At 59.9% G+C, this 22,593-nt stretch overlaps 1 protein-coding gene across 1 annotated transcript; it reads left to right on the top strand.

Annotated features, from left to right (window-relative positions):
- The first annotated feature begins 6,287 nt into the window (after positions 1-6,287).
- On the top strand, positions 6,288-8,913 carry TLX3 (T cell leukemia homeobox 3). Its single transcript, XM_075442146.1, has 3 exons — positions 6,288-6,702; positions 7,082-7,325; positions 8,703-8,913. Exons 1-3 carry the CDS (start codon positions 6,288-6,290, stop codon positions 8,911-8,913), a joined length of 870 nt encoding a protein of 289 aa, XP_075298261.1.
- The last annotated feature ends 13,680 nt before the right edge of the window (positions 8,914-22,593 follow it).

Here is a 22,593-nt window from a genome sequence, read left to right as displayed (position 1 = left end):
TCTGCCCATCAGCCTCTGCGTTCGCTTTCAGCGGAGGGTCCTTCCCCAGCGCTTCCCTCGTACCCTCCCCATCTCGTCTAGTCTCAGGCGTTCGGGGACCAGCGCATAGATGCTGAGCTAAAAGTTTCAGCTTTTTGAATACAACAGTTAAGGTTACCAACCCGATAAAGATGTGCTTTGAAATGTCAGCTGAAAGCACCGAGGCCTCTGCCGCAGCCTGCGAGCCACCGTTAACCGTCTGCTGGGTGAGCAGCCCTCGGCTGCTCCCACCCGGTTCATGGGGACGCGGAGGACAAGGAGGTGTAGGGCGTCGTGCGGAGCCGGCCAGCCTCCGCAGAGCAGGACGGGAAAGCTGCCTTGGCTGGTGGGGAAAGGGCTGACGAGGGGGGACCTCAGCCCCCCGGCCCCCCTTTCTGCCTGCGGTGGGGTGAAGCTCCCCGCAGCCCCAGCTGGGAGGGTGCAGCCCTCCCGAGCCCAAAGCAAGGGGCAGAGGGGATCGACCTTCGACCTGCCCACGAAGGCAGGGCTGTGGGCACGCGCCCCGAGCGGCTTCGGATGGGGAGGGGGTCTCTGCTGCATGGGAACGTGGCAGCCAGGGCAGTGCCTTGGCCTGGGTCCTCTGCCGTGCTGACGTCCCCGCGAGTCGGACGTAAGCAGTGATGGGCGAATCGCTCAGCACCGTGTTGGGTTTATGCAGCAGCATCCGTCTGGAGAAGGCTGTGGAGAACAGGACTGGCCCTGCCCGCTCTGAGATCCGCTGCCAACGCCAGGAGCTACAGCGAAAACATCTCAGCATCTGCTGCTGCTTTCTCAAGCGGCGAGACATCGCCGTTCCCCGTCACCCTGCGGGAAGAGATAAAACCCGAAGTGACGGGCGATGCCTTCGGAGGACGGCACGTCCCCGCGGCCGCCGGTGCCTCCCGCACCCTGGTGCTGGGCGCTGGCATCAGCGGCAGCTCACGGCAGGCTCGGGCCCCAGCAGTGCCCGGCCGGTGAATCCCTGCGTGCTAAAGGAGAGCCTGAGGACAACGGCAGAGTTTGATACGCGAGAGCTGACGCGGCCTTGAGCTTCCTTTAAAAAAAGAGGATTTTTCCGCAGCAGTGCGACGCCGCCGCTGCAGCCCCGAGCTGTAGGGCAGACACCGGCCAAACCCCTCTGCCTCCACGCGCCGGCTCCCGGCTGTCGGGCAGCGCCTTGGGTGAGGATCACCGTGATCATCGCCCGTCCCAGGCCCCGAAGGAAGGAGCTTTTGGAGGAACCGGAGCTCCCGGGCCCCGAGACGGGCAGGACAGCGTGCCGGGGTGGGCAGGGTCGGGGAAGGGGCAGCCGAGCGGAGCTGGACACGCAGAAGGGCAGCGGAGCCGACGCAGCGGGCTGGCTCACGCCCCGCGGAGCTCCTCGGGGCACACGAGGGCCAGCGCTCGGCTGCGGGAGCACATGCTCTGCGGCTTCGGGTGCGACCCAGCCCCTCGACCGCCTTGGGCTCGCTGAAGACCCCGAGCCTGGATGCCCACAGCATTGTCACAGGCGAATCTGCTGCTGCCGTGTCCCGGGATGGGCTCCATGGGCACCGTCGGGCACCGCAGCCGCGGGACGGCAGAGGCACGTCCCGGGCATGGCCGCAGCACGCGCAGGTTTTTCAGGCTGCTCGAAGGCGGGAGGGGGTTGGATGGCTCCTAGTCCCAAGGTGGTTTCTCCGCTCAGCCCTCGAGCGGGTGCAGGGGGGCTGGCATCGCCTCGCGCATCCGAACGGGGCTCCCTGCCCCGGGTCCCCTGCGAGAGCATCTGCCATGTTAATGCCTCGTTATAAAAATAATTAATGGTAAATATTTTTATATATTAAAGAAAGGTGTAATGGATCATTTGGCCCACACTGAATTTTGACAGTAAACATTTAACTGGGCTACTTTACAGCGGAGCGGCTGGGCTGCGTGGAGGGGTGCTGTGTTGGGGCTGCGCACCCCCCGGCCCGTGGGGCTGAGCCCATCCCTGGGGGGCTCTGCCTTGTGCCGGGGCTGGCACGGGTGGCACGGGACCCTCCTGGGGTGCAGCCAGGTTTAAATCTGTGGGTGGCTTTGGGTCCCTGCTGTGCCATCCATCACTGGCCCCAAGATGATGGCAGGATGATTGGGGGGGGGTGGGGGGGGGGGGTGGTCCTCCGCTGTTTGGTCCCCAGCTGCTCAGTGCTGGGTCTGGTCCGAATGGGGAACGCTCGTCCCAGCTCCCGTGTGGTGTGCCCGTCCTCGGGGAACCTCCACAGCCCCTTGGTGGGAAGGAGCTGAAGTTCCTCTGCCAGCCCATGCCACCACCCCATCCTCGCAACCCCCAGGCACCAAAGAACGTCCCGGCACTGCCGCCCTCCCGATGGGGTTTTTCTCTTCCCTGGCGCTGGGACATGCCCGGAAGAGGGACCATCCCCGTCGCTCCTCTGCTTTCCAGGAACGGTGCTGGCTCCGTTGCTTCCCCTTCGTGGTGCAGCCTGTGGGCCCAGCCGCGGACACGGAGCACGTGCCGGTGGCACAGCCGAGGTCACCGCCGGCAAACCTGCCCCGGCCGCAGGTGCAGCAACGTCCGGTGGTGCAGCGGAAGGAGGTGCTGGAGCTGCCTCGCTCGTGCAGGGCAGAGGCGTTCGGGGTTGGGCTGAGTGCGTATTTCATCACGTGTTGTTCTTATCTCATCCTGCGGGAAGCGTGGAAAAGCTGACCGGTGGCATTAGCCGCTGGCGGGCAGGTGGCGGGTGCGGGTCCTCGAGGGTGCAGGTCCTGCAAGGGCTCCCTCCCTGCAGAGCCCTCCATGTCTCAAGCCCACAGACGTTCCCGGGGCCGAGCAGTGCGTGGGCTCTCGGTGACCAAACCCGGTGACCACGGCGGGCTGCGGCACGTCCCCCCACGGCAGCCAGGCCCGGCAGCGGCTCTGGGTTTCGGGGACGGGTAAGCAAGGTGCTGCGCCTCTGTCCCCAGCGACAAACTGGGTGGGCGGCCTTTCTGCCCAGCGGCGCTGGGGAGGCGGTCACCCCTTTTCCATGGAGTTAAGGTGCTTTTTTCCCCTCTTAGCTACGTCCCCCCACACCTTTGCAGGTAGCTGGGCGCAGCACGCTCCAGCATCACGCCAGCGCGTGGCCCCGCTCGGGCAGCTCGGCAGAAGGAGCCGTGCCGCAGCGTGGCCGTGCTCCTCGCTGCCGGCACGCGCACCCGGCACTGCGCCTCGGTCAGTCCTTGTACAACGCGCTGAGCTTTACAGGAACGGCCATGTTCCACCTCTCGCCCCACAGCAGCCTCCCCCCGCCCCAAGCTCGCCCTTCCCGGCCTCCCCTGCCCGCGTGGCCCCGGTGGCTGACCCACCGGTGCTGTGGGGCTACCCGTGCCCCCCTGCCCAGCCAGGCACTGGCCAGCCGGCCCCAGCCCCTCTGCCTGGCTTGGAGGCACCCCTGCGGCGGGCGCTCGCAGGCTGGCCTCGTGCTGTGCTGTGCCATGGAAAGGCTGTGCCATGCTGTGCCATGCCATGTTCATCTCTCCTATGAGGAGAGGCTGAGGGAGCTGGGCTTGTCCAGGCTGGAGAAGAGAAGGCTCCGAGGGGACCTTAGTTTAAAAATATCTGCAGGGTGGGTGTCAGGAGGATGGGGCCAGACTCTTTTCAGTGGTGCCCAGCGACAGGACAAGGGGCAACGGGCACAAACTGAAGCAGAGGAAGTTCCGTCTGAACATGAGGAAGAACTTCTTCCCTCTGAGGGTGATGGAGCCCTGGAACAGGCTGCCCAGGGAGGCTGTGGAGTCTCCTTCTCTGGAGATATTCAAACCCTGCCTGGACAAGGTCCTGTGCAGCCTGCTCTGGGTGACCCTGCTTGGGCAGAGGGTTGCGCTGGGTGACCCACAGAGGTCCCTGCCAACCCCTACCATGCTGGGATTCTGTGATTCTGTGCCATGCTGTGCCATGCTGTGCCACGAAGGCCATGCCACGCCATGCAAAGGCTGTGCCGTGCTGTGCCCGTGTCCCACCCGGAGCCCCGGCGTGTGCAGGGCTGTTTGTGCCCCGGTGCGGGGGGGCTGCTGCGGGGATGGGCTGCCGGCACCCCGCGCCTGCCCGGGGATCCCGCTGCCTCCCCCCTCCCCGTGGGGCCAGCCCGGAGCGGGGTCTGGCTCCCCGACGGCACGGGGTAGCCCGGGGTCGGGTGGGCGAGTCCAGCCCCGCACCGCGGGCGCTGCCGGGGGCCGCAGCTCCGCGTCGTGCCGGGGGGGAGCGGGGGACCGGCCCGGGCCGCCCCGTCGGGGCCGCAGCTCCGCTCGCCCCGCGTCGGGCGGACGGGGGAGGTGTCCCGGAGGGGACCGGGAGCGGGGCCCGGCGGCGCGGCCCGGCCCGGCCCGACGGGACGCGGGGCTCGGGAAGGCGGGGTGCGGGGTGCGGGGCGGGGGTGCGGGTCCGGAGCGGGGCGGGGGGAGGCGAGGCGGCCGCGGGAGAGCCGCGTTTAAGGCTGCCATACGTCCCGGGTTATTAATTATAAAACGTAATTAAAGTAAAACTGCAGAACGTCAACATATTAAATTTAAAAGCTAATATTAAAATAGAGTTAATATTTAATAAGGTAGCCGAGCGTTACGCTGTACGCCGATACTCTATATTTAACTGTGTAAAACCGGGAGAGTTTTCCCAAAGAAAAATGTATTGTTTAGCTGATTATCAAAGACTCCGTGATATATTATCCATTTCACAAAAATAATATAGATATCTTTTTAAATATAGTAATAAAAACATACTAGCGCCTTTTAAATATACTATTACTTACCACCCCTTTTCATATTGTACTATCACAGACACTTTGGAATTGGTTTAAAAGCACATCATTCATTATTCAGAGCTCATCTTTGCATATTATTCCAGCCCGAGTCTGCCAGGCTCCCTGTGAAATCGTTCGCAAAATTGATAACAGCAGCCACACGCGCAATAAAAAGATCGCCTTGGGCAGCCCCGGCTCCCATTATGCAGATCAGGCCGCAATTTTCTCTAACAAAGCCCGCCCCGAGTCGGGACCGGGTGTCACCTTCTTTATTTATTTACCTCGCCGGCCTCCCCCGGTCGCCTTTTTTTTGTGTTTTAGTTTTTTTTTTTTCGTTTGGTGTTTTTTTGTTTGATTTTTTTTTTTGTTTCCCCCCTCCTTCCCTTCCCCTCCCCCCCTCGTTTCCTCCCGTTCCCCGCGGGCTCTCCCTTCCCGGTGGCCGCGGGCGGCCCCGCACCATCTTGCCGGGATGGCAGCAATCGGATTAGCTGCGCTCCGGGGGCGGGGGGTCTGAGGGCGGCTCCGCTCGCCCCCCGCCGCACCGAGCGGACACGGTCTGGCCGGGACACCCCCCCCTCCCTCTCCCCCCGTTACCGGCCGTGTTAGCGGGGGTCCCTGCGGGCCGTCAGCCGGGGAAGCCCCCCCCCCCCCACCCGACGGCAGGGACGCGCCGGGAAACTTCAGCCGTCGGGCCGGGCGGGACCGGTGCCTGCGGGGTGCGGGGGGTGCGGGGGGGGTGGGTCCGCCCCGGGGACGGCGCGGCGGTAACGGCTCCCGGGGCTTAGGGAGGAACGGAGCCGGCGTCCCGGCAGGTGCGGCCCAAATGCCATTACATCCCATTAACGGGGAAATTCTATTCCCCGTTTTCATTTCCCTCCGCCGGCGGGGAGCTAAGTAAATGCGGCCGCGCGTTATTTGATTTCTAACGCCGTCGGCCCCGGTCTGCCGTCGGGGAGCGCCGAGCCCGCCCGCCCGGCACCGGGACCCCGTCGGGGCGGGCGCTCGGCCCCGCCGTCCGAGCGCGGCCGGGGCCGGCGTGGGGTGGGGAGCGGGGGGCTCGGGGGGGGGGGGCACGTCGGGCCGGCCGTCGGGGCCCCCCGCGCCCCCCGCCCCGGCCCCGCCCGCCGCCCCATTGTTCGCGCGCCCCAGTGATGTCACCGCGGCGGCGGGGGGGGGGGGGGGGGGGGGCGGCGGCGGGGCCCCCCGCGCCCGGGCGCGGTAGCCGGTGCCGAGCGGCGGGAACCAATGGGAGCGCAGAGGCCGGGCGGCGGCGGCCAATGGCGACGGAGGCGTGGGGGGGGGGGTGGGGGTGGGGGTGTGCGGGGAGGGGTGGGGGGGGTGGCGCGGGGGGCGCACGCGGCGCGGGGCGCGCGGCGGCCCCGAGGAGATGACGGGGCGGCGCGCGCTCGGCAAAGTTTGGTGTGGGCGCGCGGCGGGGCCGGCCCGGCCGGCGGGGCGCGGAGCGGCGGCGGGCTTATAGCGGCGGCCGAGGAGGAGGAGGAGGAGGGCGGGAGGATGGATCCGCCGGCGGGCGCGCAGGGCCCGCACCCGCACCCGCACGAGCCCATCAGCTTCGGCATCGACCAGATCCTCAACGGCCCCGAGCAGGAGAGCGCGGCTCCCCCGCCGCCCCCCCGGGGCCCCGACGGCGCGGCCTTCCTGGGCGGGCGCGGCGGCGGGCCCTACCCGGCGCTGCCGGCCCCCTTCCCCGCCATCGCCGCGCCCTTCGAGGACTCGGCATCGTACGGCGTCAACCTCAGCCTGGCCCCGGCCGGCGTGATCCGGGTGCCGGCGCACCGGCCCATCCCCGGCGCCGTGCCGCCGCCCATCTCCGGCGCCATCCCGGCCGTGCCCGCCGTCCCCGGCCTGGGCGGCCTCAACTTCCCCTGGATGGAGAGCAGCAGGCGCTTCGTCAAGGACCGCTTCACGGGTAAGGCAGCGGGGCGGGCGCCGCAGCCGGCCCGCGGCACCCCCCGCCCCGACCCCCGACCGGCAGCGAGCCGGCGGGCGGAGAATAATTGCGGCAAACGAAATATCGGCGGGAGCAGCCGCGGGAATCGAAGCGCGGGCGGCCCGCCGGACGTTGCCCGTCGCCCGCGGCCCGAGAAGCGGCGGGGTGCCCCGGGGGGGCGGCCGGGCCCCGCACCTCTCGGTGAGGCGCGGGAGCGGGACCCCGGGGAGACCCAGTCCCGACGGGGGTGGGGGGCCGTCGGGCAGAGCCGCGGCCCCGGGAGGGGTGTTCGGGGTGCGGCCGGCACCGTGCGGCCGCGGGGCTGACGCCCCCCTCCTCGTGCTTCCCACCCGGGCAGCGGCGGCGGCCCTGACGCCCTTCACGGTGACGCGGCGGATCGGGCACCCCTACCAGAACCGGACCCCGCCGAAGCGCAAGAAGCCGCGGACCTCCTTCTCCCGGGTGCAGATCTGCGAGCTGGAGAAGCGCTTCCACCGGCAGAAGTACCTGGCCTCGGCCGAGCGCGCTGCCCTCGCCAAGTCCCTCAAGATGACGGACGCCCAGGTGAAGACCTGGTTCCAGAACCGGCGCACCAAGTGGCGGTGAGTCCCGCGCCCCCGGGGCCGCCCCGTCCGGGCCCCCTCCCCCGGCCCGGCTTCCCCCGGCCCCCCCCCCCGGGAGCCCCGGCCGGGCCCCGCCGGCTCCCGGCAGCAGCGCGCTCGGGGCGGGGGGTTTTATTGCTATCCCGTTGTTATTATTACTATTACTATTATTATTATTATTATTATTGTTATTGTTATTATTGGTTTGGGGGTTTTATATTTTCGGGTTTTATAGCCCCCATTCGAAAAAGGGGGAAATGTTGGGAAAAATGAGGGACTGTTGGAAAAAACGGGGAATTGTTGGAAGAAACGAGGAACTGTTGGAAAAAAACGAGGGATCCTTGGAAAAAAGGGGGAACTGTTGGAAAAACAGGGAACTGTCGGAAAAAAACGGGGAACTGTTCGAAAAAATGGGTAGCTTGGGGAAAAGCGGGGAATTGTTGGAGAAAAAACCGAGGGATTGTTGGAAAAAATGGGGAACTGCTGGAAAAAACGGGGGATCGTTGGAGAAAAGGAGAAATTGTTTGATAAAGCGGGGAATCGTTGGAAAAAAACGAGGGACTGTTGGGAAAAACGGGGAACTGTTGGAAAAATTGAGGAACTGCTAGGAAAAACGGGGAATCTTTGGGAAAAAATGAGGGATTGTTGGAAAAAAACAGGAAACTTGGAAAAAACGGGGAACTGCTGGAAAAAACGGGGAACTGTTGGAGAAAACGGGGATCCCTTGGAAAAAATGAGGGAATGTTCGATAAAACGGGGAACCGTTGGAAAAAAAACGAGGGATTGTTTGATAAAATGGGGAATCGTTGGAAAAAAACGAGGGATTGTTGGAAAAAAACGAGGGATCATTTGATAAAACGGGGAAATAGTTGGAAAAAAAAACCCCGAGGGATCGCTGGAAAAACGGGGAATCGTTGGAAAAAAAAAAACCAAACCCGAGGGATCGTTGAAAAAAGGGGAATCATTGGAAAAAAAGCAAGGGATCATTTGAAAAAAACCGAGGGATTGTTTGATAAACCGGGGAATCGTTGGAAAAAAACGGGGGATCGCTGGAAAAAAAAAAAAACGAGGGATCATAGGAAAAACCGAGGGATCGGTAGGAAAAACCGGGAGATCGTTGGGAAAAACGAGGAGATCGTTGGGAAAACTGAGGGACCGCTGGGCAAACCGAGGGGCGATTCGGAAACCGGGGGAATGGCTCGCGAGCCGCCGGAGGGGACACGGCGACAGCGGGGGGGGCGTTGGGAAGCCGGGCCGGCGGGGAAGCGGGATGGGGGGTCCGCAGGCGCTTCCCTCCGGGCGGGACCCCCCCCCCCCCGCTGGCGGCCGTGGGTGGGCGGGTGGCCGGCCGCCGGGGCTGAGCGTGTCCCCCGGCAGGCGACAGACGGCGGAGGAGCGGGAGGCCGAGCGGCAGCAGGCCAGCCGGCTGATGCTGCAGCTGCAGCACGACGCCTTCCAGAAGTCTCTGAACGAGTCGATCCAGCCCGACCCGCTCTGCCTGCACAACTCGTCCCTCTTCGCCCTCCAGAACCTGCAGCCCTGGGAGGAGGAGACCGCCAAGATCCCCCCGGTCACCTCGCTCGTCTGAGCCCAGCGCGCCGGCAGCGCAGCGGACTGCCCCCCCATCCCCCCCCCCACCGACCCCGGCCCCCCGACGGGGCGGGCGCGGGGGGCGGCGAGCGGGGCTGCCCGGGGGCCGGCGCGGAGCGGAGCCGCCGGGCGCTGCCCTCGCTCCGCTTTGTATATTCGTGTCGATGTTCCGCTAGGAAGGGAAGAAAAAATGTCACTTTTTGTAAGAAGTGTTAATAATTTAATTTATTTATGCATCGAGATTTTGGGCACTATTAATATGGAGTTATATAAAGCCTCGATTATTTATATCGAAATCTGAACAGAGGTATTTTGTGTTGGCTTTGGAACAAAAGGCTATTTTTTTTCTTTTTTTTTTTCCTCCTTCCTGTTCTGAGGATAGTTTAAAAAATAATAATAATAATAATAAACCTCCCTATATCGCTGAGCGGAGGGGACCGAGAGGAGCCGGCGACGACTCATTAGCTGAGGAAACCCCATCGAGCTGAAAAGCGGTGGCTTCCATCTGTCCCAGGTGAAGTTAATGTCAGCTGTAATTTATTCACCGTAGTAATAAGGGCTCCTTCCAGGCAACCCGCGCTCGGTTTCGCCCTCGCTTTCCCAGCCGGCGAGCTTCAGCGCCCCGAAACAGCCCCCGCACCCTCTCCCCCCGCCACCCACTCTAGAGAAAGCGCCTTATGTTTCATAATAAAGAAGATTTGGGGTTGACGCAGACCATGTATAATACTTTGTACTTGCCGAGACGTGTAAATAAACGGGTTTTTTTCTTTAAAAAAAAAAAAAAACAAAAACCAAACAACGCCTCTCCGCTGCCTGCCTGCCTGCCGAGCCGGGGGAGAGCCGAGCCCGGGCCGCTGCGGGGTGGGCGGCAGCCGGGGGACCGACGGACGGACGGACGGACCGACGGAGGGAGGGAGGTGAGGAGCCGGGGCCGGGGGGGGAGCGGCCGGGAGCAGCCCCGGGGGTGGGACGGGGGGGGGAAACACGGCGTGGGAGCGGCCGCCCGGGACCCCGCTGGTTTTTTTCCCCCCCTCGGTACCGAGCCCCGCGCTTTTCGTTTTCCCGCACACGCGTGGGCTGCGGGGCGGCGTGTGGCCGCGTAGGAATAACCCGGGGGGGGTGTGTGTGTGTTATTTTTAAGACCAAACTCTGCGCGTCCGGGCGATGGGGGAAGCCGCCAGCGTGGCGGTGTTGGAAGCCGCGGGGATGCTGTTTGCCCCCCTCCACCCCCACCCCCGCCGCGGGCCCCCCCGGTCACCGGGAGCCTGCAGACCCCCAGCGCCGTTCCCCCGGCCCGGCAAAGGGGGTCTGGGGGGCGCGTTCCGCTGCTGAGCGCCGGCTCGGGTCGCAGCCGGGATTCGGGTTGTCGGGGCAAGGCTGCGGCGATCCGAAAGCGGGGCCGAATCCTGTCGCGCGTGTCGCGATGGTGCTGGGACCGGGCGGCTGCTCGCCCGGTTAACGTTCGCCAGCCAGGAATACGGGCTGGGAAACACTGGGCGGGGGGCGGGGATAACGGGGAAATGTATCCCCGGCCGGGGTGCGGGCACACGCCGTGCGTGGCCCCACGCTGAGCCCCGCAGCCGCCGTGGCTCGGCCGGTCCCGGTGCCCCCGGTGCCCGGGATGCGGCCCCGGCACCACAGGCAGCGCGGGGGGGAGCGGGGCGAGGTGCCCGCCGTGGGCAGAGCAGCCGGGGGAAAACACTGCGGCGTGGAACAGTCACGCTCCAGATAACGCCGGGGCAGGGGGCGGAATAAACGGGCACCCCATCCCATTTTGCGCTTTGTCTGTCCCCCTAACATCTCTAACCCGCGTTATTTTCGAGCCAGCCTTGTTCTTTAGCTGTTCGAGCGCCCCGTGACCGTAAACTTCTGTATCCCTGCCTTCCCAGCCTGCCGTCAGCCGGAGCGCTGCGCGTTCGCAGAGAGCGTGACGATGCTGCGCATCGCAGCGACCGGCGCCGTGGCGGGCCAGGATCCAGCGCGAAGCCGCACAGCGTGCGCAGCCCGGTTGCGGAAGCAGCACCGGCAGGTCTGAACTTGGCAGTGACGGCCCAGGCAGGGCTCGGGCTCCCCTCGCCCGTGGGGCACGCTGCAGGCAGCTGGATCTCAGAAACCAGTGGCTTCCATCTCAGCCACCTGAATCGCCACCGGATAGCGGGGCGTATCTACCGGGAGCTGCACGCGTGGGCTCGCTGGGGTCACGGCTGGGGGCTCTGTTTCGGAGGAGCTGGCCTCTGGGTTTTGGGATGTGCCCAGTACGAGGGAGATGGGGTGCCTTGTGCATCGGCGTCGAGGGTGCCTGGGTGGTACAGGGGTGCTGATGTGAGCGGTCGTGCTGAAGGGGACAGAAGGGGAGGGTTACCTCCAATTACTCTGTCCGGTAAACCCACCGCTGCGTTTACAGGAACCTCAGAGAAACATGGGTGGGAGCACACGTGCATTTCCCTCTCTGCGGTCGACAGCGGTGTTCCCTGGCAGCCTGTCTCAGTGTGACGGGGCTGTCCGGTGGGCCCTGCTGTGTGCCTCGGAAGGTCCATCCGCAGACCAAGCTGCCCGCGGGGGCTTGTGCGCACTTTAGACCTTCTGGCTTGAGCCTGTCCGTCCTAAGGGCCGTAAATCCTGGGGGATGCGGGTGCCCTGTGGAGGAGAGGGCACCTTTTGGGGCCGGGCTGGCTGGTGTCCTGATCCACGTGCTGTGCTTAGGCTGTGTGGTGGACAACTGGAGTCAGGCTGTCGCGTATGGGCAGCAGTTTGGCGTCAGCCTGCTTGCAGCAGGGGTTCTGGCTAGTTGTGGGGGAGCGTGGCTTATCCCCATGCTCCCGCTCGCTGCTAGAGTCCCTTACCTCCGTGGGAGACTCCTGAGAGCGCTCCACTTAGCAGAGGAAAAAGAGCAGTGGTGTGCGGGCAGCGTGAGGGCAGCAGCAGCCCCTGTAACTGTATCGCAGCACGGCTAAGTCACGGGGAGTCATCTGAGCGTGGGCGGTGTGAGCCTGGTGATAACGGCGTGGCCTGAGAGCGCTGAGGATGCTGCACATCCCACCAAGCCACGTTTTAATATGCTGGTGCTTGATGCTGCCATGGAATTGATAATTCTTAGCATTTGGGTGTTCTTTCCGAAGCAGTCTTAAATCCGCAAGTGAAATGCTGTCTCTGTGCATGTGCGCTCCGGAAAGCCCACGCTGTGTGCTCACGTTCCCTCCTCTCTGGAAGTTTTAAGCCCAGGAAAACTCGTGTATGCTGAATGGGGATGGAAAAAGGCAACAAGAGTTAAGGATTATCAGCGGACTTAACTTTGAGCGAATGGCTTTCTGAACTTTGCTTAATGACGTGCATAAGTGATTTCCCACCTCGGGCCGAGCAGCGGCGTGGGTGGACGTGCAAGGCAGAGCTCGGGGTAACCAGAGCCACGTGGAGGAGCCTGGACCGCTTCCTCGGGGCCCCTCTTGACTTCGCTTTAAGCCCAAACCCAAAGCAGCCCCCGTACCGCGCTCGCATGAGCCCTCTCAGGATAAAAATGGCTCCGTAATTTGCTTCTCTCAGCATTATTTTGTGCCCAGGGTATTAGATGTTACGAAGTAATGCATGGTGATCAGATCTGTACAGGCAATTCTTTTCCTAAATGGGCCTTAAAATCAATGGGTTGTTAGCTCTCCTTCTCCACTCCATGATGAAAGCCCAGGCCTGTTAAACATGCAAACTACACAATATTCAAAGCTTTGGTTTACAAAAGTGTTATGCTCAGCTAGATCATAATTTAGCTCATTTATAGCTAACATAAATAATACAGAGATTTACACCTCACGCCTATGAATTTTCCTTGAGGCATGTATTTCTGCACGCCAATCATCCCCACCGCTGATGAGGAATGGTTTAAGGGCCGTGACTCGCCCAGGTGAGCGCCTGGTGCTCCCCAGTTCGTAGAATCCCTCCTCTTACGTGGCCTGAGCAAGTTGGTTCGGGTGGGTGAAAGCGTTTGCCTTCTGTGCGGGTGGGTGTTTGTGGGAGAGGGGGTAAGCGCACCATTTGCTTTAGGCTGTTACTTGGGGCATTTCCCTGCAGTGCTGTGTGTTTCCCTTGCCCGCTCCCTCCAGTCCGTTAAGCTCCTGACTTTTTCCTGACTCACAGCAACGGAATAAATATTTCTGCTGGGTGCCCGCTTGTTTTTGAGGGTCTGAATTTGTCTCCTGGAGGCACCCAGTTAGCTTTGACGGGCAGGGCTATCGTACAGTTGGTGGCAGTTTGGCACCTAAGTGCTTTTCCCCCTTTTTTTGGGGGGGTCTCTGCATTTCTGGGCATTTCAGATCTCCTAAAAATCTGCTGTTAAGGTTAGAGCAGTAATGGTATTTAGACATTTTACTCCCGTGAATTCAGTTTAAGGGTAAGAGATAAAATATTCTTTCTTAAAGATTTCTGAAGTAGAATTTCCAGCTTATGGTGGAAAACAGGCGCTAGCTGCCTAGAGGCACCTCTGCGTTGCGCGTTCGGAAGTGTCGACGCGTCCTCTGTAGGACGTGCCCGGAGAGGGGGGTGCTGGGGAGTGCGGAGCAGAGACGTTTGAGGTGGGTCTCGCGCTCTTTAGGCGGCACAGATGAGTGTTTCGGCACTTCTGGGGGAGCGATGTGCTGCTGCGCGCTGCGGCGGGTGGTCTGAGCCCGGTGAACTGCTGCGGTGCTGGATGCCCGGGTGCTGTGCGCCACTGAGTAGGGGCCTGAGCTTGCCACGCCCTCACCAATCCAGACCTTAGGCCATTCTTCAAAATTAAAGGATAAAATAAAATTTTAAAAAGTGAAATCTACCTCTGGATTGTGAATCTCCCAGTAACAACTGGAGTATCTGTACGGACATGACGGTACCGTGTTGATCCTCAGTGAGCTTCCCAGCCTGAGCCTGCAAGTGTTTACCTGCTGGGGGTCCAGCGGAGTGTTTCCGCTTCGCTGTGGAGCATCACACGCCTTCACACGTGAGAGTCAGTGGGAGCGGGACCTTCGTTATTACCAGCATGTGGTGTTTGCTGGGTCCTTCGTCACCGCTCTGCCCCGAGAGAGGACCACGGGGATTAGACCCCGCTGTTGCTGTCCCCTCTGTCACTCGTCTGAGCTGTCCAAGCGAACCTCTGCACCTCTCCAGGTACGTGTGTTCTGTGGCAAGGTGCATTTGCGTGGGTGCTATGACCGGCTCCCTTCGGGAACTAATCCAGGTGGGCAGCAGATGCCATGGCAAACTGGTGCGAGCCCCGCGGCCCGGTGCAGGTCCTCGAGCTTAGCAGGAGGGTCGGACTGCCCGTGCACGGCTGGCAGTGTCCGGTCTGTCATCTGTGTGCCTGAGCCTTCGGCGCCCTGTCCAGCTGAAGCTGTATTTTTACGTATTTTGTTATTAGGGACACCAGGCAAGGACTCATTGTCGTGGTTTTATTGTCTTCCAGCTTTGGACTCTATAGCAGCTGGATGGAGGGGGTAAAATTCATTATCATGGTTTGCCTACGGTATTGCTGGGCTTCTTCAGTGTTTCGAAAATGGAAGGTCGTCAACCCTTGCCAGGCTCCTTAAATGACTTAAGCTCGATGCCACAAGTGTTCCAGAATGCCCAAATGATCCCATTAATTTGGCATCCAGTGCGTGCTGCATTATACATACCGACTTCCATTGGCACATGCCACATCCAATCCATTAGCTGTGCGCAAATGCACTTAAGTTTTTTATTGCTCTTAGTTTTGTGTCATCAGCAAAGAAAGGTAAAGTTGATCTTCATCTAAATCACTGACATGGATTATTGCAATTGATTACAACGAAGAAAGAGCTTTTCAAGTTTCAAAGTTATGTTGTCTTTTATTTCCCCAAGTAGTAATCTGTACTGTTTAAGTTATTGCACAAGAACTGTCTCTGTAAGAGCTGTCCATATTACGTTCCTCGCTGAGAACATTTGTGTTAGTAGGCTGTCGTGCTTCCCTCCCCCCCCAGTTCTGCACGGCACACAGCTTTTTATTCCTTCTGGTGGCAGAAATGCAGAGTGTTCTTTATACAGCCCAGTTACAGGAGGAAGACAAGGAGCAAGCCGCGTGCCTGCTGAAGCTAACGTGTACCAGTCTGGGAAGCTGAATTTGAATATGACAGTAAATTATCTATGATTGCAGAAATAATATTTTATTTATCATTTAATCTGACATGCTTCTCAGGCTTAGCCCCTTCACTGGGCTGGGGTGTTTGAGACCCCTGGGTGTTCAGAGGGAACAGCAGGGAAGGGAAGGATGTGGCCCAGCGTCACACCATTTTTCTGCGCAACGAGGAGTTACGGACAGCTGGAAACAAACTAGGGGAGCCGTTATCCTGTCCTTCCAGACCACCCTGCTTGCCCCGTGCCAGAACACTCTGCGTGTTCAGGTACCGCTTTACAGCCGGGCGATGCCCAGCGTTCGCACTGGGCCTCTCTCGACAGACACCTGCACCAGGCTTGCCTCTGCACAGCTCGGCAGCCTTGCTAAAATCCAGGAGGCCCATCACGCCGTTAAAATCAGCTCCATGTTTGCCAGAGAAAAGCCTCAGCTGGAGTTTCAGGGTGCTCAGCTGCCAGGCACTTCCACGGGGCGGCAGGCGCAGAGCCCCCCAGCCCGCTCAGGGGCTGAGCCCCCCGGCAGCCCGGCGATGCCTCCCCTCCGCTGCGCTTCGTCTGCGCAGGATTCCCCGCCCGCCCCGAGGGCAGCCGTGCCCAAAACACCACCGTGAAGCTTCACTTGGAAAAACTACCTATTAGTTAATGAAGCTTGTGGTTTACGGACTGGGGTGGTAGCGGAGCCTGGCCGGAGCACGAAGCTGTTAAACGCGCGGGCGGCTGGAGCGCTTCGGCCGTTTTGATACGAGCGAGAGAGGGGCCAGCTCCGCGTCTGGTGTAAACCAGCAGAGATCCATTAAGTTCCGTGGATCTCATCTACTTTGCATCAGCTGAGGACACGACCCCGAGTACTTAATTGGTGGCAGAACATAAAGGCATTAGACTCTCTTCCCTCGCTCAGCTGCACGCGTCGTTCCCATTAATGATAATGGGAGCAGCCTGGGACGGCTGGTGCCGGTCCCGCGGCCGGTCCCGTCAGGGCTGGCGCTCCGTGAAGCCGCTCTCCGGCCTCCAAAGAGCCCGTGCTCTCAAGCGGAGAGGGGAAAACAAAGCAAAGCAGTTAATAATTAAAGAAGCCTTCAAATCTTTCCCTTGGACTGAGGGGAAGGAGCGAGAGCACCGAGGGTGCCGGCGTTGGGCTCAGCGTGTGCCGCAGCCCTCGCTGCACCAGCACCTTGCGAGGAGGGGCCGGGGCTGCATGGGGGAGCAGGATGTCTTCCCTTCCACCGCCCCATCGCTGCAGGTAGCCGTGGCGTGAGCTCTGTTTTCCTTGGGAATGGGGAAAACGGGGAGTTTTGCCACAGCAGAGAATGTTTCTGGGTGCAGACAAAACTCTTTTCAGTGGTGCCCAGCGACAGGACAAGGGGCAATGGGCACAAACTGAAGCAGAGGAAGTTCCATCTGAACATGAGGAAGAACTTCTTCACTCTGAGGGTGATGGAGCCCTGGCACAGGCTGCCCAGGGAGGTTGTGGAGTCTCCTTCTCTGGAGATATTCCAGACCTGCCTGGACAAGGTCCTGTGCAGCCTGCTCTGGGTGACCCTGCTTGGGCAGGGGGTTGGGCTGGGTGACCCACAGAGGTCCCTTCCAACCCCGAACATTCTGTGATTCTGTAAAAGGCGTTGCGGGAGTGGCCTGAGGTGAAGCCTGCTGTCCGCAGACCCCTTCGCCCATCCCCTCCAAACGGGCGCCCAGCACCGGCTCCGGGAGCAGATGTGAGGCAGAGAGGACAGGGATGCTTTAGCTGTCACAGAGCTGTGGGTCTGCGAGGAGACAACAGTGCTCCTTTGAGCCTTTTAGTCACATCTCTGGTGTTACGCCGTTTACACCCTGGAGGTTCGCGCTCGGGCGGGCAGGTGGGTGCACCAGCGGAGCGTGGCCATCTGCGAGGCGGATGTGTAGGAGCTGGTTCCTTCGTAGGCAGCAGAGAGCTGTTGGTAACTCCTCTCGTTTCGGTTCCGGCACCTGAAAATAGGTCTGGGGAGCTGCAGTCCTGCACATGCTTCACAGATTCTCCTGATCGGTGCTCCTGAACGGACCTTCAGAGCAGTGCTCGGCTGCGCTTCTCCTGGAGCTCCTTAAACCACGCTTTCTCCTCTCCATGGCATCTGTGTCTTCTGCAGGCGCCCTGTCTCCATGTTGCCTCCCTGGTCCTGGCTGCGGCGCGTGTTGCCCTCTCTCAGGTCACAGCCCGTGTCTCTCCGGTCTCGGGCAGCTCCTCAGCCGTGATTTTCCGTCAGTCCTTTGGCAGCTGCTGAGCCCCCTGCTCCCAGCTTTCCCCTCTGCGCAGACGCAGGTCTGCTGTCCGCGGGGAGCCAAGAGCTCCCTTCGCCTTTCACTGCTAAAATGGCATCCTGGCGTCGCCCTGTCTTCTTTCGGTGGGGCTGCAGAAAAAGAACGAGTGGGATGTTGCGTCTTGCCCAGAAGAGGCTGAGATGGGTAATTGATTCTGAAAGCCGTTTGCACAGTCGGGGACTCGCTCGCTGAAGCTGTCGCGTTGCGCTGGGGAGCTTTGCCGTTTCGGCACTCCAGCGGAGCAGCTGTTGTCCCCGGCATCGCTTCCAGCTCCTCACGAGCTGCGGAGGTTCCCGTGTCCTCAGACTGTTCGTCAGGAATGCTCTGAACTTGAATCGGACCCCCTTAGTCAGCAGGAGGCCGACGGCGAGCGTGGGGCTGGTGGGTACGGAGGTTTTCTGTGCCTGATCTGGCACGTCAGGGTTAGTGGGTTCACTCTGAAACGTCTTTTTTAGAGTTATCAAGCCTAGTGCGTACATGCCTCATGCTACATCCCCGTGCGGCAAGAGGCGATTGTGCCTGAGAGCACAAGCAGGAAAAAAGCCCTTTCCACCCCTCCAGGGCTGAAATATGTTTGAGTACCTGGAATAAGTGAAGCGTTCAGGAAAAAAAACCAAAAACACTTGCAGGACCTTTTTGGAGATCGGAAACGTGGTCCTCCTCTAAACTCATCAAGGGCAGAAATTGTAGGGTTTTAGGGGCTTTTTTTCTGCCTTGTCAGGCTTGTGGCTTTCCTACATTGATCTTCATGAAGTTGCCCTTCTCCGTTTCGATCTCTGCCAGGTGCTCAGAGGGGAGAGGATATAGTGCTGCTGTATGGGGGGTTGGGGTAAAATCACCGCACTCTCTTCACTGCCGTACTGAATAAGGTAGGGAAAATAAAGCAGCCTGTGTCCCTTCCTATGTCACGTGGAAAAAAGATGACCTGCCTCAGTCTTGAGTCTTTTATTACTTGAAATCAGCTATGGCCGTCAGCTCAGGAAGTGTGGGCTGGATGAGTGGTCGGTGAGTTGGATTGAGAACTGGCTGAATGGCAGAGCTCAGAGGGTTGTCATCAGCGGTGCTGAGTCTAGTTGGAAGCCTGCAGCTAGTGGTGTCCCCCAGGGGTCAGTACTCGGCCCAGTCTTGTTCAACTTCTTCATCAATGACCTGGATGAAGAGTTAGAATGTACCCTCAGCAAGTTTGCTGATGACACCAAACTGGGAGGAGTGGTGGATGCACCAGAAGGCTGTGCTGCCAGTCAGCGTGACCTGGATAGGCTGGAGAGTTGGGCAGAGAGGAACCTGATGAAGTTCAACAAGGTCCAGTGCAGGGTCCTGCACCTGGGGAGGAACAACCCCAGGCACCAGTACAGGCTTGGGGCGGACCTGCTGGAGAGCAGCTCTGTGGAGAGGGACTGGGAGTGCTGGTGGGTGACAGGTTGACCATGAGCCAGCAGTGTGCCCTGGCTGCCAAGAAGGCCAATGGGATCCTGGCGTGCATTAAAAGGAGTGTGGGCAGCAGGTTGAGGGCTACTCTGCCCTAGTGAGGCCCCATCTGCAGCACTGCGTCCAGTTCTGGGCTCCCCAGTTCAAGAAAGATGAGGAGCTACTGGAGAGAGTCCAGCGGAGGGCTACAAGGAGGATGAGGGGACTGGAGCATCTCTCCTACGAGGAGAGGCTGAGGGAGCTGGGCTTGTTCAGCCTGGAGAAGAGAAGGCTGCAAGGGGACCTAATATATACTTACAAATATCTGAAGGGTGGGTGTCAGGAGGATGGGGCCAAGCTCTTTTCAGTGGTGCCCAGCGACAGGACAAGGGGCAATGGGCACAAACTGAAGCAGAGGAAGTTCCGTCTGAACATGAGGAAGAACTTCTTCACTCTGAGGGTGATGGAGCCCTGGCACAGGCTGCCCAGGGAGGTTGTGGAGTCTCCTTCTCTGGAGATATTCCAGACCTGCCTGGACAAGGTCCTGTGCAGCCTGCTCTGGGTGACCCTGCTTGGGCAGGGGGTTGGGCTGGGTGACCCACAGAGGTCCCTGGCAACCCCTACCGTTCTGTGATTCTGTGATCAGCGGGGCAGAGGCAGAAAGGCATTTGAGGTGTGATTCACACTCTGGCCGTGTTGGTCACGGCATGGTGAGTGAGGCGGGAAAGCTCGGACGGATGGAGGGTGGATGGAGCCAGAGCTGGTGGGGCTGGAGGGGAGGGAGTGGTGGAAGTGCAGCAAGCAGGAGAGATGCAGGGAAGATCAGCAAGAGGAGACATCCCAGACCTCTGTCCATGCACAGAAGCCTGAGAAGGAGGGAGGAATCCAGGAATGGAAACACAAGGCAAAGCTGGAGGTGGGAGTGATGGGAACGGCTGGCAGAGAGCAGGGAAGGGCTGTGCAGAGCCGCAGCGGTGGGGGAGGGCCGCGGGGCAGCCCGGAGCAGCAGCAAGCTCTGCTGTGAGACTCTGCTGGACTTTCGGGTGGAAAAGAAATCTTTTTGTGTTTGAAACCGCAGTGCAGTGGGGCTGCATGTGAGCAAGCAGCCAGGTACTGCCCTGGGATTGGAGACGGTTTGGGGTGAGCCTGTGCAGAGGGGCAAAAGGGAGCGGGTTCTGTGCGTCGTGTTTTGGGGTCCCATCAGACAGTGAGCGCTGGGACAGCTCCGTGGTGAAACCACCATGTCACTGAGCAAGCCAGAAGCCAGCAAACGTACTAAAACACGGCCAGAACGACTCCAAAGCCCCGCAGAGCGGAGAAAGCGGTGGTTACACAAACAGCAGCAGGCGGTGGGCGGCAGGAGGAGAAACGCTGCGTGAGGAATCCCGGGCGAATGCCCCTCTGAACAGCAGCTCCCACCAACGGCCCCGGCAGCGCCTGGCGGCGAGAGGCCGGAGCGCGCCCGGGCGAAGCGGGGCGATGGCTGCCCAGCCGACATCTGCGCTCGGTGACAGTAGCACGGCCTGACAAGTTCACTGTAGCTCGGCACGGGGCAGCAGGTGGGAGAGGCAGCGTGCGCAGCCACCTGCTCGGCAGCCTGTGCGCCCGTCCCCCGGGGCCGCATGGATGCTCCGCTGCATCCCGGGGCCGCCCGGATGCTCCGCTGCATCCCGGTGCCGGGGAGGGATGGCTGGTGTGCTGGCCCAGGTAGGGCATGGGGCTGGCACCCACTGATGGGGTGCGTGTCGGAGAGGGGCTCTGAAAGGAGTTGCGGAAGGGTTGTGCTTTTACCTTGCATAGACTTCACTTGGTTAGAGAGCAATACGTTATCTTTTTTCTTCGTTACAAAAGGATAAATCTGTTTTTAAGATAATTTCTGTGTCTGGAATTTAGCAGTGTGTCATGGAAGGCTCAAACATGGATGAAAACAGATGAGTCAAAAATAAAGCAGCCAAGCCAAATCCTACACCTGTAACTCTTCCTGAACCCACCAGGCAGGGGGAGAGCTCAGCTGCTCTCCGCACTTGGCTTGTGCTGCCCAAATGTCATGATCGTACAATGGGGTTTGATCGGAACTGGCAGCGTTCTTGCCGGGGAGCGAATGGACTGAGCGCAACTGAAAGCAGTTGAGGATCCAGCCTCCCGTGTCTGGGCTGAGTAAGGACCCCCACAACAGTCAGCTGTGGCTTAGAGGCCAAAGTCAATTCAGAATAACACCAATAAACTCGGGCCGTTCACTTCTGATCGGCCCTGCTGTGACTCAGGGAGAGCCAACAGGGCTTTTTTTTGCTCCTTTCCCTCTGTAAGTGCCAGCTTGGAACAACAGGGTCTGCCTGATTCGGGGCAGCACGAGGAACTCGCTGCGTGCTGACGTTTGCTGCACGAGTCTGTTTTCTGAGCCGCTCGATAATTGCTCGTACGCTGGGGCAGAGCATTCGTGGAGCCGTTCTGATTTACTGAAAATCTGGCTCGCGGGTACCGTTTAACTGTCCCGTCGGTTGCCAAATGCTTCAGCGCGCGTTTCTGGTTTGAGTTCTCATCTTCATAACTGCATGCATTTAGTTTTCCTGATTGCAAACGCTCGTCTAGACTGACAGCCGTACGTGGGGAGCCGGGAGAGGCAGCGGGACTGCAGATCTAGCGACGAGGTCGGACTGAGCTGTACGTTTTTGGCTGGCTAGGCTTGCACCTACCTCCCCCAGCGTGGGCTTTGTGTGCCACTCGAGTGCAGCGCTGGTGATCATCCCTTCGGTCTGTACCGCTTACAGACGCAGTGAGTAAACACGGACCTGAACGCAGAGATACTGGTTCTGTAGCTGCAGTAAAACAGCAGGCTCGCTTCTGGAGCGAGAAGCCAAAATATCCACTGATGTGGAAGGAAAAAAGGGTGGCTGGAAACGTCGCTGTCGTCATGCAGAAGCCAGGCTCCACGTTGCTCGTTTTGGTGCCAGACACGGTACGGCAGAGCTGGTTTCACGGGCGTTGCTGCTGCTGGGAGCTGCCGGTGGTGCAGCACCTTTCCGGGGGACGCACGGCATCGCTGGGAAGCCTGTCTGTCCGTCCTCCCGTCCCCCCCAGCTTCCAGTCTTAAACCAGTCTTAAAACGGGCTGCAAGGCTCACTCCTTCAGCTGAGCTTTCCCGGCTCACGGAGCACAGCACTCACGTTCTCTAATTACAAATGTGTTGCCAGATTTCAGAGAATCTCAGAATTTTTTTGGTACCTACCCCTGGTGTTTTAAGATGTCCACTTAGAACAGGAAGATTTAAGTGGATGCTTAAAAAATTCAGCCTAAGGTATTCAAAGATTTGCTTTTAACTATGAAGGGTAAATGAAAATACAGTTGTTCCTTGGCAAGTTCATCTTAATTCAGTGCCTAATAACACAGGTATTATGTTTCTCCTGAATAAAGCCTTATTTCAGCTAAGAGATGTTAACTAAAAAGTGATCCAGTCTTGAATGAAACATTCCTGATGATGGCAAATCGATTTGAAATTTAAGTGCCCAATCACAGTAAAAATGGATCTCTTGCTCCCATTTTTGGTTTGTGGGTTCTTTTTTTTTTTTGTATGAATTTGTAAAATTTTAGCTTCTCACCGTCAGAACCGGTGACACACTTGTTTGCTCGACGCTGCCATTTCAGAGTCCTACAGAGGAAACTCAGGTTTGCTTCACCTCCTGCTTTTCCCTTTGTTCAACCTAGCGCGAAGTGCTCCCGTCCTCTCTCTTAACTTCCAGAGGGGTCTCTCCCGCTGGAGATGTGCCGCGCTGGAGGCCGAGGCGAAGTCCTGGAGCAGAGGATGCTCTCGTGAATCAGTGTGACGCTTCCCCCTGTCTTACGTATTCTGTTGTGCAGCCGCAGTTTCTGTGCT

This window comes from Opisthocomus hoazin, chromosome 23 (assembly GCF_030867145.1).
Source record: "Opisthocomus hoazin isolate bOpiHoa1 chromosome 23, bOpiHoa1.hap1, whole genome shotgun sequence".
NCBI lineage: Eukaryota > Metazoa > Chordata > Aves > Opisthocomiformes > Opisthocomidae > Opisthocomus > Opisthocomus hoazin.
Note: the sequence above shows the minus strand (reverse complement) of the source record. Positions and strands in the feature narration are given on the sequence as shown.